This window comes from Cyprinodon variegatus, unplaced genomic scaffold, assembly GCF_000732505.1.
Source record: "Cyprinodon variegatus isolate N-32 unplaced genomic scaffold, C_variegatus-1.0 Scaffold1659, whole genome shotgun sequence".
Classification (NCBI taxonomy): Eukaryota; Metazoa; Chordata; class Actinopteri; order Cyprinodontiformes; family Cyprinodontidae; genus Cyprinodon; species Cyprinodon variegatus.
The window spans coordinates 48,525-62,969 of NW_015152112.1; the positions used below are offsets into that span (position 1 = coordinate 48,525).

A 14,445-nucleotide genomic window follows, 5' to 3' on the forward strand; every position below is an offset into this window, starting at 1 on the left:
TTCCTTCCTTCCTTCCTTCCTTCCTTCCTTCCTTCCTTCCTTCCTTCCTTCCTTCCTAACCCAGTCAGTCTCTTATTTCCCTAAGCTTCATGTTTCTTCATGTTTTAGAACCCAGAGAATAAATTTATTTCCATCTTCTGTTCGGAGCCTCTAAACTAGAAGGAATAAAAAATCCCCGCTAGGTTTTTATGTAGGTGGTTTAAACATTGTGGGTTAGAATAATTTATTAACCTATCGTTTTTTATTAATTAACTTTTTCCTACAGATGATTAATAACAATGAGAATAGAGACACATTTTACATATTTTAAATATTTCTATTTAAATTATAGAAGTAGTATTAGTTAAATAATTAGAGGAATCAATAAAACAGGTTTTTTTTACTATGGTGTATTTTAAACATTAAGTTTGACGTTTTCAGGTAAGTTTATATTAAATGACTGTTAGTTGATGTAAACATCCGTGGTCTGAAAAGCAGCCGCTCTGGTCTTCTGCTCAGTGACTCTGTTCTTTCTGTGGATCCTCAGCAGAGGCAGCGGCGTGTGCCGCAGCCATGACCGACTCGCTCATATTAACATATTTAGAAAACTTTCTTTGTTTAGTGCGTTTGGGTGTGTGTTTGATGTTTTGAAGTGAGACAGAAGAGTGGCAGTTTATGGAGCGTTCAGAGCGCCAGCCGCCGTCCAGTCAGTCCAACCGCATGATGAAAGACTAAGAAACTGAAACGCTACACACACACTCACACACACCCCTACTCGTTCTGCTATATGTAGTGAGGACCAAAAGTTGACTCCCATTGATTTCCATTGATTTTCATTCATTTTCAACCTTTCTGTGCTCTAACCCTAAAACCAAACCCAACCATCATGCATACCCCCCCCCCTAACGCTATTGACACCTTAGCTTTAAACCTAACCGTTAGCAAAATAGCTTGTGAGGACCAGCAAAATGTCCTCACTTAACAACAACTGGTCCTCATTGTGATAGTGAAACAGGAAAAATGGTCCTCACTTTAAGGCTTAGACAGGTACACCCCCCACACCCCCTCAGTTAGAGGCCTGTGTGCATTACTGTTTATTCTCTTCCCTCCTGGAGGATCCAGATACTCAGGCTCCTTCTGATGTCTGATGGATGCCTGAGATTTCAGAGCCCAGTCCGATGTCTTTAGGATTCTGTCCTTTCCTGATTTTGCTCCAGATGAAAACAGGATACCCCCCCCCCCTCCGCTAGTCGATGGCCTCGGCCTGCCAGGAGTGCGCTGCTGCGCGTGAGCACAGCTTGATGGATGTTTTCAAGGCAATTACTATAAGTTGCCCCTGAAAGAGGGGATGTTTCCTTCTGATGAGGGAAGTTTGGGTTTATAATTTAATTTCTCATTATGCTAACTGAAGTCTAACAATTCATCTTGTTTTTCTGCTGCAGTCTGCGTATAATCAGCCTTTTTCTCAGCAGCTGCTATAGGTTTTCTGTTTCTGCATTCATTCCACCTGTCAGGTTTTATGCTGAGTGTTGTGCTGCTGTGTGTTTCTGTTTATATCTGTATGTATGCAGGTGTGTGTGTGTGTGTGTGTGTGTGGGGGGGGGGGGTTTGTGTGTGAACTCAGGAGGTGTGTTTTTTTTTTTCACGGATCACACTCAGCAGCGTGTAAACCTCTATGAGAAAATCCTCATGGGGTTCGTATGCATTTGTGAAGTATTGATCTGGGATCTTTTAGCAGCGCCGCCGCCGCCGCCGCGTTGTGAGCAGTCATTCACCTTTGTTCTACCTCCCTGTACCCCCCCCCCCCTCCCTTTTTTCTTTCAGTTCCTATTGAGCTCATAGGACAAGAGCTGAGGTAAGGAAACACCTTCATCTTTGTGCAAAAGCCTTTCATAAAGTTCTTTTATGTGCGCCGCCGTGCAGCAGTCCCCCCCCCCCAGCACTAATAGACCAGCGGTGATCCTTTAAACAATGCTGTATAATACTAGTTTTTATTCTTTATTATCAGCTCTCTGCAGCTCATGGTCAGGGCCTCCAATGTGCTGTTATTGATTTCTGGCAGCCTTTTGCTGTTTCCTGCTATGAGCACCTACTGTAGATGTGATAAAAGAGCTGTGTGATCTCTTTGCTTCCAGATCGGAGCACAAGCACAGGACAGTCAGGGCTGATGATGTAGTTTAGTCTTTCGGCTTCACCTTCTTGTAGATTCCCACCCATTAAAACATCTTATTGTAGCAGAAAGTCACTCCTCCTCCTTCTTCATGCCTATAAATCAGACCTCCATGCGGTCTGCAGACCTTTACATTTCCTCAATATGTGATGCTTTCTTTTGAAAAATGACGGTTTACAAATTGCCAGGTATTTAAGCTTCTATAAAGCAGCATTTTTATTTAAACCAACTGAGAAAGTATAAACTAAACTGTGTTATAAACAAATAATGTGGAAATTTGTTGTTTCTGGAAAAGACTTTCATGGCTCGGCCTTTTAAAGTATCAGGAATCTGTTTACCCTGCAGATTACAGAGCCGTGTCGTTTTAAAGAGACAGATTATAAAAAAAAAAAAAGACAGATTGACCTTTTGTTGGGTTTTAGTCCAAAATGCCGGGCTAATAACAAAAAATAAAATAAAATATAAAACATTGCAAGGAGAAAAATACAGATTGTTTTGATCTTTTTGGGTTAAATTATGAAGCAAATATATTTTTGAAGAGAAAAGGTATAATAAAATATACATTTTCACAATGTAAACGGTTAGCATAGCATAACTAGTCTAGTTTGAAGATTCATAAGAGAACAAACTGATTTTTTAAGACAAATTGGTGTTTTTTTTAACAGATTTCCCAACTGGGCTGGCACAAATCTAATTTACATCTAAATACTATGATACACATAATGTTTTTTCACTGGAAGAACAATTTCATATATAGTTTTAACTGTTTATGCCTTTATTGTAAAACGCATCCATTTATGGATCAGGTAAATGAATTGTTATGAGGAGAAGACGCAAATCTTATTTCTGCCATAACATGAGATATAGCATTAGAATCGCAAAATACATTTCAAGGTGTAAATACTTGTGTTTTTAATTAAAGTGGAACATTATCTCTTAAGTTATGAAGAAGGTTTTAAAGAAAGAATAAAAATTTGCAAAAAATGAATTAAAAAAAAAAGAAGGGGGGAAAAATAACGGGTGGTGTGGAAAATAAAAAGAAAGGAGAAAAAAAAAAAAAAAAACTTGGTTTCAAAAAACTTAGGGAACAAAAAAAAAAAAAAAAAAGAGAAAAGAAATAAAGAAAAAAAAAATAATAAATAAATTGCAGTTGTGCATAGGTGGTACTAAGGGTGGGAGAGAGGGGGGGTGGCACCACAGCAAAATGCTTAGCATGTAAATTATAGTTAGAAACAAATCAAAAGTGTTATTTTATAATATTACCACGTTGTTGTGATAATAAAATGAGAGAACAAAGGCCTTGTATGTGTATCTATGAATTACGCCTACACACGTAAATATAATTTCCACCAAAGAACGCAATGTGGGGGAAATTACAATCTGACAGAAATTGGCGGGAAAATCTTTGCTAGCATCACATACTAGCTAAAAAAGGGTCGCTAGCATTTTATGCTTAAAAATATGTGTGTTAAAATAAAAATTAATTTCCAAACTGAGTTGATGTTACAGCATGTTTGGAAATTATATACAATAAAAATATTTCAATTTCAAGCAATATTTACCTTGACTTTATTTTAAAAGTTGATGGATGAAGTCAAAATTCCCACCATGTCAGACTTGTGCTGTGATGTCACTGTTCATCTCCATAGCAACTACCCAAACAATCTTTCTTACAAACTTCTTAAAGGGACATTAAAATGTTGTGGTGGAAATTACAATTGGTTTAGAAAATCACATAAACAGTTATATGACATTAAATACTCCAATTATAGTTTGATTATTTTACTGATACTTTTTTCAATGATTGTTTAAAACTTTAGAAAAAATGTTTTTTTTACTATTCATTTTTATCATTAAAGATCAAAAAGTCTTGGTGTGGGGAAAGCACAAAACAGTAATATTTACGTATAAATGAGGCTAAAAAAAGGTGAAAAAATCATCACAGTTACTAAAACGAATGTCTTAAAACAGTTTCATTGTAAAGATAACTATAAAGGTGTGAAATGTCCCTTTTTTAATTTTTCCATGAAATATGATCAAAGGACATAAAAGTGCCCGTAGTTAAAGAATCACACACATATATATCTTCCTCTATAATGTGTACACAATTTTTTACATTTTAATAAGCTTAATAAAGGAACATACTCTTTTCCTCCAAAAAATGCACATATAAATTTTCCACCATCTTTAATTTATCGGAGCTGCTACTGTGAATGTAAAGTTATCTACAGATTTACCATATTAACCAACATTCCTGTATTTTCTGACATTTGACCTTTTAATGGTTAGCATTAGCATTCTTAGGCTCTGAGCTCCATAGATGTCGGATCAGGTGCACTAAATGACTTGTGAAATATTGTAGTGTGTTCAGTAAGCGGCTGCTCTGTGGGGGGTGCTGCAGAGATTGCTGCACAAATGTGAGTTCTACTGGCCGTCTGACGGTGGCTCTAAAGGAAAGATAAGCTTCAAAACCACGAAAAATTATCATTATTTTTAAAATGATATCAACACTACTTAATGATATTTATGGTCCCCCTTAGATAGGAAAACTGGAACCAATTATTTCTGTAATTTCTAGAGTAAAAAAATGACAGTACCTACATGTTTCATTTTATGAGATGTAATATATATTGCAATGCTTTACAGGTAAAAACTAATATAACAGTAACTTAAAACATGTTTAAAACAAGTAAATCATAACAAGGCAAGGCAAATTTATTTGTATAGAACAATTCAGTACAAAGACAATGCAAAGTGCTTTACATGATTAAAATACAGGAAGATAAAACAGAATCAAAGCAAGTAGGAAAAAATAAAATAAAATAAAAATGCAGAAACAAAAAAGATTCTTAAAAACAGTTGGACTAAAGAAAATATATTTCAGTTGAACTGTTTAACTAGAACAGTGGAAGGCAATCCTAAACAAAAGTGTGTTTTTAGTCTTGATTTTAAAGGAACTCAGGCTTTACGCACTTTTACAGTTTTCTGGAAGTTTGTTCCATAAAAGAAAAATTATTAAACATTCATCATTTATTTCAATGCGCAAACACAGGAAAATCGGCAAAAATGTGAGTTAAAAGGTCATCATTTAAGACGTGTAAACCCCCCCCCCCCACACACACTTGTAAAGGTGATGTTAATTGTGAACAAGCTTTCAAAGCAGTTTAAATATAACAGGAACAGTTTAAAGTAAATATATCAGAAGATAGAAAAAAACTTTAACATCAGATATGATCCGACTGATGAATCGGTCTGCCTTTAGAACAGGAAGGAGAAAATGAGTTTTTTTTAGTGAAGATTACATATTTATTTAATATTTACTGTATTTACATAATATTTACAGTTTATTCTAAAGAAACATCGGCTGATTTAGGCCTTTGGTAAAAAATGATGGTTCTGTTCTAAACGACTCTCCTCATCTGCTGCTTCATTTTGTCACTTTTCACCTCAGAGCGTCAGAAAAAGCTTCCCTTTTTGGGATTAATGGAGAGAGGAAAAAATAAAGAGTAGGGAAGGCCAGCGAGAGTCTCATTTAAAATGCTAATGCTGCAATTTTTAATAAGTAAAATTAATAATAAGGATAATTGGAGTAATAAAGGGCAATTGCTGGGGGAAGTTAATGAGAATTAAAATGAGCCATCCTGAGGGGTCATGGCAACCTGAATCAAAGCAGAGAGAGAAGAAAGGAGGTAGCAATGAAGAAGATGGTGATGATGATGATGACTGGTGAAGAGAGGCGAACAGGGGAAATTACAGCAGGTCTCGGCTGATCTTTATCGCACGTAGTAACAGGATATAGGCCAGGGTTGATGTACGACACATAATATTCTGCTTCCTCTGGCTGGATGCCACCTGCATTCATGCATCATGTGTGTCGGCCGGACGAGCCGCGCCGCTCCGCGCCGCATATCTTCTTTTGTACATGTGCATTTGTGTGACACGTTTGCCCTGTTTGCATCTCTTTGCTTTGTTTCCTTTATCTTAATTTTCTTTTTACTGCCTGGGTTTATCACTGCGACTGCTGCTGCTGCACAGCCACTAAAATGCACTTGTGTCTTGAACATATCTCTAACCTCCATCCCATCCCATCCAGCTGCCCCACCCCCGGATGCAATGGCTCCGGCCATATCAGTGGGAGATACTCACGACACAGAAGGTAGGGCAGATGAAACCCACCCTCTGTCTGTCTGTCTGTCTCTTCCTTTGTCTGTCCTTCTTCACCTGCTGTTTGCTTTTAGAGACGATCAGGACAAACACAGATAATCAGATCAGACCATCAGTGCTACAAATATCCATGAAAAGCTGCAGGCAGATGTTTTAATGGCTTATTAAACTCCTCTCAAAGTTAGAAAATGGAAGAAAATGTCCCTAAAGCTGCAAACTAAATCCCTCTCCAGAATTATTTGGAATCTGTTTTGTAAACTTTCAGGTTTAAGGTTTAGAAATGAGGTAATTAACTGTCAGCATGATGGACGGGCCAAAGGTGTGATAGACGGTGTTTGGAGGAAAGCTACGATTGCACTGCGTTTATGGCGAACTTCAGAGTAAACAGATTTAGAAAAAATAAAGGAGTTATAAAGTTTTATCTCAAACAATGATTCATGTTTTGACTTGCTTTCCTTTGATAATTGAATTAAATGTTTGCATCTTTGGATCAAAATATCTGAATTTATGAAAGAAAAGATGAAAACTTTCACCTTTAACAAAGGATAACAAAGCAAAGTGTGCTGGATGAGGAGCATCGTCTCGGACTAAAGTCACTGAACATCATTTCTCACCTGACAGAAAGTCCAGCTGAATGTAAACAACGTCCCAGAGACAGCGTGGAGTCTGAGCAGCAGACGGCTTTAAGTCAGCAGGGCGTTAAAAGTGGAACTGTCGAATATCTCTGTAGTTTTTATCAGTTCTCAGCAGCAGAGGCATCCAAGGTATTCATGTTTATTCCTCCAGCATGAATCCTGCTGTTTATAAACACTTTTGTAGAAGTTAGAGGATCAACTTCAGCGTTTTACTCCAGTAAACCAGTGTCAAATTTAACTTTGCATCATCTTGATATGAGCTAACATCACAAAAACGCCTATTAACATGCATGCTAGAGCGTGCATGAGCCCATTTCTCCTCGTGCACACTCTGTTTAAACGTTGCTGTTCGTACTCGTACTCGTCGTCTCCCGCTTTACCCGGAACCGGGTCGCAGGGGCAGCAGACTAAGCAGAGACTCCCAGACTCTCCTCTCCGCAGACACCTGCTCCAGCTCTGCTGGGGGAAGCCCTAGGCGCTCCCAGGCCAGCCGAGAGACATAGTCTCTCCAGCGTGTCCTGGGTCGTCCCCTGGGCCTCCTCCCGGTGGGACGTGCCTGGAACACCTCCCGAGGGAGGCGTCCAGGGGGCATCAGAAGATGTCCGAGCCACCTCAACTGACTCCTCTCGATGTGGAGGAGCAGTGGCTCTACACTGAGCCTCTCCCGAATGGCCGAGCTCCTCACCCTATCTCTAAGGGAGAGCCCAGCCACCCTGCGGAGAAAGCTCATTTCAGCCGCTTGTATCCGGGATCTCGTTCTTTCGGTCATGATCCAGATTTCATGACCATAGGTGAGGGTAGGAACGTAGACCGACCGGTAAATTGAGAGCTTTGCCTTTTCGCTCAGCTCTCTCTTCACCACGACAGACCGGTGCAGCGTCCGCATTATTGCAGCAGCCGCACCGATCCGTCTATCGATCTCCCGCTCCATTCTTCCCTCACTCGTGAACAGGACCCCAAGATACTTGAACTCCTCCTCTTGAGGCAGGGACTCTCCTCCAACCTGAAGGGGACAAGCCACCTTTTTCTGGTCGAGAACCATGGCCTCGGATTTGGAGGAGCTGATTCTCATCAATGTTGATGCTGAGAATCAACGTTGCTGTTCTCATAGCTAATCCAAGGTTACTGGCCGTCCGCCCTAACCTCTAAATCCCTCCATCACTATATAGAGCGGGGACTATATAGTGAACTTTATAGTGAACTCAGTTAACTGACCGTTCAGACAAATGATCACTGCTTTTTGCTCCGTTGGTCACGTAATTCGGGTGACAGTGGCGTTGGGAGCAGAAGTTTGCTCTAAAATCGAAGGATTGCCGGTTCAAGGCTCTGGTTTTCCTTGGGCAAGACACTTCACCTGCATTGTCTACTGATGGCGGTCAGAGGGCCCGGTGGCGCCAGTGTACGGCAGCCTCGCTTCTGTCAGTGAGCCCCAGGGAAGCTGTGGCTACAATGTAGCTCTCCACCGTCAGTGTGTGAGTGTGTGCGTGAATGGGTGAATGAATGTGGTGTAAAGCGCTTTGGTCAAGTCTCCTGACTCGACCAAAGCGCTATATAAGTACAGGCCATTTACCGTTTAACTCCTCCGCGCGGTGCCTGCGCCATCTTTGTTATCAGCCGCTGTCAGGTAGTGACAGCCTATGGTGACAGCAAATCCCATAATGCTTTGCGAAGAGAGCTCTCTGTGCAAAGCATTCTGGGATATATCTGCCTCCTCTGAGGCTTTTCTTTTCTTCTCATTCACTTCGTAGACACTTTTCCTCTTCTGACCCTCGGCCATTTTTTAAAGAAAGAGAAAGGTGAGCTTCAATGACCGTCTGAAACCGTAGCTCACCACAGATATACGCCTGAAAGTGCACAGAAAAAGATCGCTAAAGATCGTAGGACGGCCTTACATAAATATATCACCAGAATGATTGACAGTTAGGAGGACCACTGATTTAGATGATCCACCCGGAAATAAAAGATCCTCCTCTATACCTTAAACACCTCGTTCCATTGACCACTTAGCTAGCTTCCTCTGCTTCCTGTTGATTACAGCCAATGAAAACACGTCTAGTTTGTATTTTCTTTTTACGACATTTTAAAGGTTCTGAGTTGGTTTTCAGGTCAGAAGGACTGAAATCCGCTAACGATACAGAACCAGGCACCTTTCAGCAGGTTTTTCTAACCGTGTTTTAAATCCTTTAAATCCAGCCACCAGCTTTTAATCTGAAAGTCCAAATACTTTCAGCACCATTAAAATCTGTGCGTGTCGCTCACAGAAGGCCTGACTTTAGCGCCACTGATACACGAGCCAAACGAGAACAGACTGAGACGTGTGTCGCTGCTTACGGCTAAGAACCACTTCAGTCCCAACGTGGATTACAGATGAAAAACAAATGATCCAGAACATTTTAATTAAACATCTTCAGAGCGGATGGGCGGGCGGCGGGCTGCGTTCGCACAGGGAGAGACGGCGGTGAAACGGCAACACGATGCAGGGATCACAGCAGGAGCATGAAGGAAACGGACCCATAAAGCTGCCCTCTCACCCACAGGTCAGCAGGTTCTGAGCCAAAATGGCCGCTCTCATCCAGAACTGATTATTTTCCTCTTTAGAAAATTAAACCTTAATGGAAATATATATATATATATATATATATGGTATAACATGAGGTTCTATCATTACATGAAGATACAGGGAATTAGATTTTTACCAAATAAAGTCTATAATAAGAGTCTTCTTTTCTTTTCAAAGCAGAGGGAGGTGAACGCAGACAAGTTAAGCAGTGAAACTATGAATCGTCTCCCTCCGATCCACAGGCTGTGGTTTCCTTTCACAGGAAATCCCAATAGAAACACTGTTGGCTTTGTGATGTGATGAAACAGGTGAACTGATGACGTCTGATTGGCTTTTTATGGGCTGGAAACATTGAGGACATCTCCTTACAGACCAAAACTCCGACTAACATCAAACCTTTGGAGACATTAAACCAGGACTTAATGGGGGAAAACCTTTGAGAGAATGAGTCTAGAATAGCTAAGTTGAACCATAACGTCTGCAGCTGTTCCTCAGATCTTCTGAATCTAAAGCAAACAGCAGCGATATGTGATCCTCTCCAGCTTTTTCACTCCACTTTCATTTCTCCTCCTTCATTTCCACGCATGTCGTCCTCCTCAGAGACCCCGTGTCACCTGCAGGGGTGGGAGGGTGGAGGTTCAGCCGTTTGTGACTCCTCTTTATTGAAGGGAAGATATTAGCTATCTGTTTACATGTGTATTCGTTCAGCAGGCAATTTCAGATGCACTTTGTTTATAGATCGTCCCTCGGTCTCCCTCGGCATCTTCCAGGTGCGAATCAGGGGGAGTTTATTGGATTTCACCCTCTGCTGCTTCGCCGCCAGCCCGCCTCTCCATACAAGTTGTTCATTAAACGTTCCACTCAATTGGCTGAGATTGGTTTTAAGGGTGAGGGAGCGAGCAGGGCGCCACCCTCAGGCCACATGTCACACTGCAACGGCTTCTCCATCTCCTCTCTGAACTTTCTGCTTCTCCTTCTGCTTTTCTGCTCCTGGCTCTGCATGAACGTCACCAGGATGTTAAAGATGCTCTTGATTCTTATTCTAATGCCTCTGATTGTTTTTCCTCCCCTCGCCTTTTCATCAGCCTTTTGGCTTGCCCCATAGCCAGAAAGCGCCGTCTAGAGGAGGCTGAACAGGAGCAGGAGCAGGAAACAGGGAAGCCCTCCTCCAAAAGGAAGTCCCACCCCCTGAAACTGGCCCTGGACGAGGGCTTCAGCGCAGAGAGCGACACCAGCAGCGAGGCAGAGGACGAAGCTGCCAAGGATGGAGAGAAGGGAGACAAGGAGGGAGAGAAGGATGCAGGCAGGGAGGAGATGGCGCCCGAGCATCCAGAGCAGGACGGCAAGGGACTGATGAACGGGCAGGAGGAGGAGGAGGAGGAGGAGGAGGAGGAGGAGATGTCAGCGGGTGATGAAGGTAAGGCTTAACAAAGAAAGAGCAACAGAAAATAATGAATGAATGAATAAATGTTTTAGCAACAATCTGCATTCATCATTATTAATCTCCTTATGAGAAGAAACTTTGAAGCGTTTCTCTTCCAGAACGGTTGATTTAGAGCAGCGTGGTTCATAAGGTGATACGCTGTGAAGGAAACTCCAGGAAATGATGCTTTTCAGTGAAACAGACGCTTCAGAACCAGAAGCTCAGAGGTTTGGAAACATTAAGGAGACCAAAAAAAGCTGAAGATAAAAAAAACCTAAAGTACAAACTAAAGTTAACGTTTAAAAGCTGTTTATACTTCCTGTACGAAGGAATTTATTCTGAATCAAACTGAATTAAGGTGGAACTTCACATATGGTGTGAATCAGTGGTGCATTTATAACTTGACCTGCTTCTTTGGGGCCCCGGGGCCAACAGTGCATTCTGAACATGGCCGACGTTTACTTATACAGATGAGTTAGACCTCAACTCTATTCAGTTTATTCACGTCATCGCAGCTCACTTTATAGAGACAATTCAACCAGATCATCCAGTCAGATTGATTCAAAGTTTTCTATCTAAGGAAAACCAGCTGATTGCATCGACTCATTGACTCTTCAGCACACTAAGCATGCTTGTAGCGACAGTGGAGAGGAAAAACTCCCTTTGAACAGGAAGAAACCTCCAGCAGAACCAGGCTCAGTGTGAGCGGCCATCTGCTGAGGCCCACTGGGGTTCAAGGAGACAGAAGCAGACATAGAAAAAGAAGCATAGATACAAAAGGGCAACTGGTCCAGGAAACACACAGCCAGGCAGACGAGCTCGATCTCAAACACAAACTAAAGACTTTAAATGATTTAGGAAACAATTTAGAGAAGCCAATTAAGCCAAAGGTGATGCTTCTGGATTGTGGCAGGAAGCTGGAGTACCAGGAGAGAGCCCACGCTGCACAGGGAGAACATGCTAACTCTATGCAGGAAGACTCCAGGAATCAAACCCAGAACCTTCTAGCTGCAAAAACTGAAGTTTTACAACCTTATTTATAAATGTTTATAAAGTTAATACCGTTTCTAAGAGGGAGGAGAAAAGCCTCAGACCATATTTAGCCCTGTATGAAAAGAGGGAGCATAATTTATAAATATGGCTTATAAAGTAAAAATGAAGCAAATAAATGACCAATTTTAGGTTTTTCCTTTTAAATGTTTTGTTAGAAATATTGACTTTTCTTAAACAGTAAAATAAACAAACTTTAAATATTGGACTTTAAAAGTGGAAGTTTTGTAAATCAGAGGAGATTGTTTTTTTAATCGTTTGACTTTTCTTTGTGGTTCTGTGAGTTTAAAGGTAAATATTTTTTATCATACATTCCCTGACACTGGATCAATGTATTAAATGAGTTTAACTCCATTTTTCTGCCTCTAAAAGCTCCCGGTGCACTGAGACCGATAATCTGTAGTTCCACAGATTATTAATCTGGGTCTGCTCCGGTCTCATGGGTTTAGGAAGAGAGTGATGTTTAGCAGAACCTTCTGAGCTGATTGGCTGAAGCGAGCAGAGTTTGGTGGTCATGGTAACCAAAGATATAGCAGCAGACGCCATGACGAACCACAGCATATAATCTCTGCGCCTACGTCCCGCTGCGCCGCCATGTTTGGTTTGGTTCAACTTTGGAAAATAGACTTTCAACAGATTTTAGTAGGATAAATATTACATTTGGTCATTTTCAGATTTTTTATAAGCAGATTTTCTTCTGGATGAAAATGTTTTTAATGTTATAACTTTTAATGAATATTAAAAGATGCTCTGAAGGTGCTGATTGACACCACTTCAGAAAGTTTGGTTGTTTTATATTTACACATGCAGGTGGATGAAGCAAGTAAAGAGAAACAGGAAGATGAAATGTTTCACACTCTTGCATACAACTGGATCTATGAGCTGCTTAAACTGATGCATCTTTGTGACAGCGGGTCGTTTTTTCTGCACCGTCACTTCACAGGCTGAGAGTTGATGCCGACAGCTTGAGCTCCCTGCGTGACTCCGGCTTCGCTCTGAGCCTCTGCTCTAACCTCTTCTTCTCTGCTTTCACAGAGCAGGAGTGCCTGATCGTTGAGCCGGAGCTACGAGCCGCGCCACCTGCAGCCGAGGTGAGCCCTCCGCCTTCACAGAGCGCCGAAGAGGTGGCCGACTCTCTGCTCCACCTGGGCCAGGTCTCTAACAGCCACACTCACGGCGTGGCTTTGCAGCAGATTGAAGATGTCAGCGCAGCAGCTGAGGGGGGAGAAGAAGAAAAGGATGAACAGGAGGAGGCCATGCATGAGGGCGAGGAGGAAGAGGAGGAGGCACAAAGAACTCTGGAGGAGTCATCTGCTCTGCAGAATGACGGGAGGACGGTGGAGGAAGAGGAGGGCGAGCATGTTAACATGAGCAACCATGTGAGCCACAGCCAGCAGATCAAAGGGGAAGAGGAGGAGGAAGAGGAGGAGGAGGAGGAGGAGATGGTGGTATCAGTGCAGCAGACGCAGGAAACTCCAGCAGAAGATGAGGGGGATGATGAGAAAGATGAAGAGGAGCACAGCTCTTTCCTCTCCATATCTGATGTGCCAACTGCCGTCCAGACCATCACCAGCACAGCAGCAGCTCAGGGAACACACATCAAGACGGAAAACCATAGACTTCTGGAGGACTACGGCAGCAACAGATACGGCTCACTTCCAGACTTCAAAAGCAGCCCTCCTTTAAGCTCCCACACCGCCAGCCCGCTCCACGACTACTTCTCCATTCCCAGGGGGGACAACTTTAAGATCCACAAAGCCTCAGCCTCCCCCGACGTCATCGAAGTGCGGTCCGACAAGTCAGAGGAGAAGGACTTTGACGACTTGGACGGAGACGACGAGCGAGATGATGACGACAGCCTGTCGCAGCGTTCCACGGTGACCGACGAGTCGGAGATGTTCGACATGACCAGAGGGAACCTGGGCCTCCTGGAGCAGGCCATCGCCCTGAAGGCCGAGCAGGTGAAGCCAGCCGGGCCCAGGGAGCTGCTCCGCGCTCCGGACCTCCATCACCAGAGGTACTTCACCATCGAGGACAGACCCAAGCACCTGGACATCATCCGCAAGACGTACTTCAGCAAAGGTTGGCCCCTCCTTCTTCTAGTTAAGATGTGTAGATAATCAGGATTACAGAGCTTCACTAATAGATGCCGCCGACACAGATTCAGAAGCTTCATTCGATGATTTATCATATATTTTCTCCAGATTTTTTATTAGAGTGGTTCAGAAAACATTCAAACTATGCAGGACTGCATGAAGGCGGAGCTAACAGAACGCTAAAGGCGGAGTTAAAGACGACAGGAAAGGCGGCTCTAAAAGCGACGCTAAAAGTGACGTTAAAGGCGGCAAAAGAGAAGCTCCTAAAGGTGCCGCTAAAGGCTTAATTCAAGGAGGCGCTAAAGAAGGTGTTAAAGACAAGCTAAAGGCAGAACTAAGGCAGCATTAAAGGCGGCACTGAAGAAGCC

General features: G+C 42.4%; 1 protein-coding gene across 18 annotated transcripts in view; it reads left to right on the forward strand.

Moving 5' to 3' along the window:
* The window catches only part of myt1 (myelin transcription factor 1), a 59,632-nt gene that overhangs the window by 18,888 nt on the left and 26,299 nt on the right, over positions 1–14,445 (forward strand). For 17 of the 18 annotated variants that reach the window (XM_015404180.1, XM_015404182.1, XM_015404177.1 and 14 more), the window contains exons 4-7: positions 1,804–1,834; positions 6,243–6,305; positions 10,594–10,925; positions 13,017–14,063. In XM_015404180.1, the coding sequence (XP_015259666.1) occupies positions 1,804–1,834; positions 6,243–6,305; positions 10,594–10,925; positions 13,017–14,063 (1,473 nt within the window). The remainder of the gene's footprint in view (positions 1–1,803; positions 1,835–6,242; positions 6,306–10,593; positions 10,926–13,016; positions 14,064–14,445) is intronic. The other variant, XM_015404179.1, reaches the window with a different exon arrangement.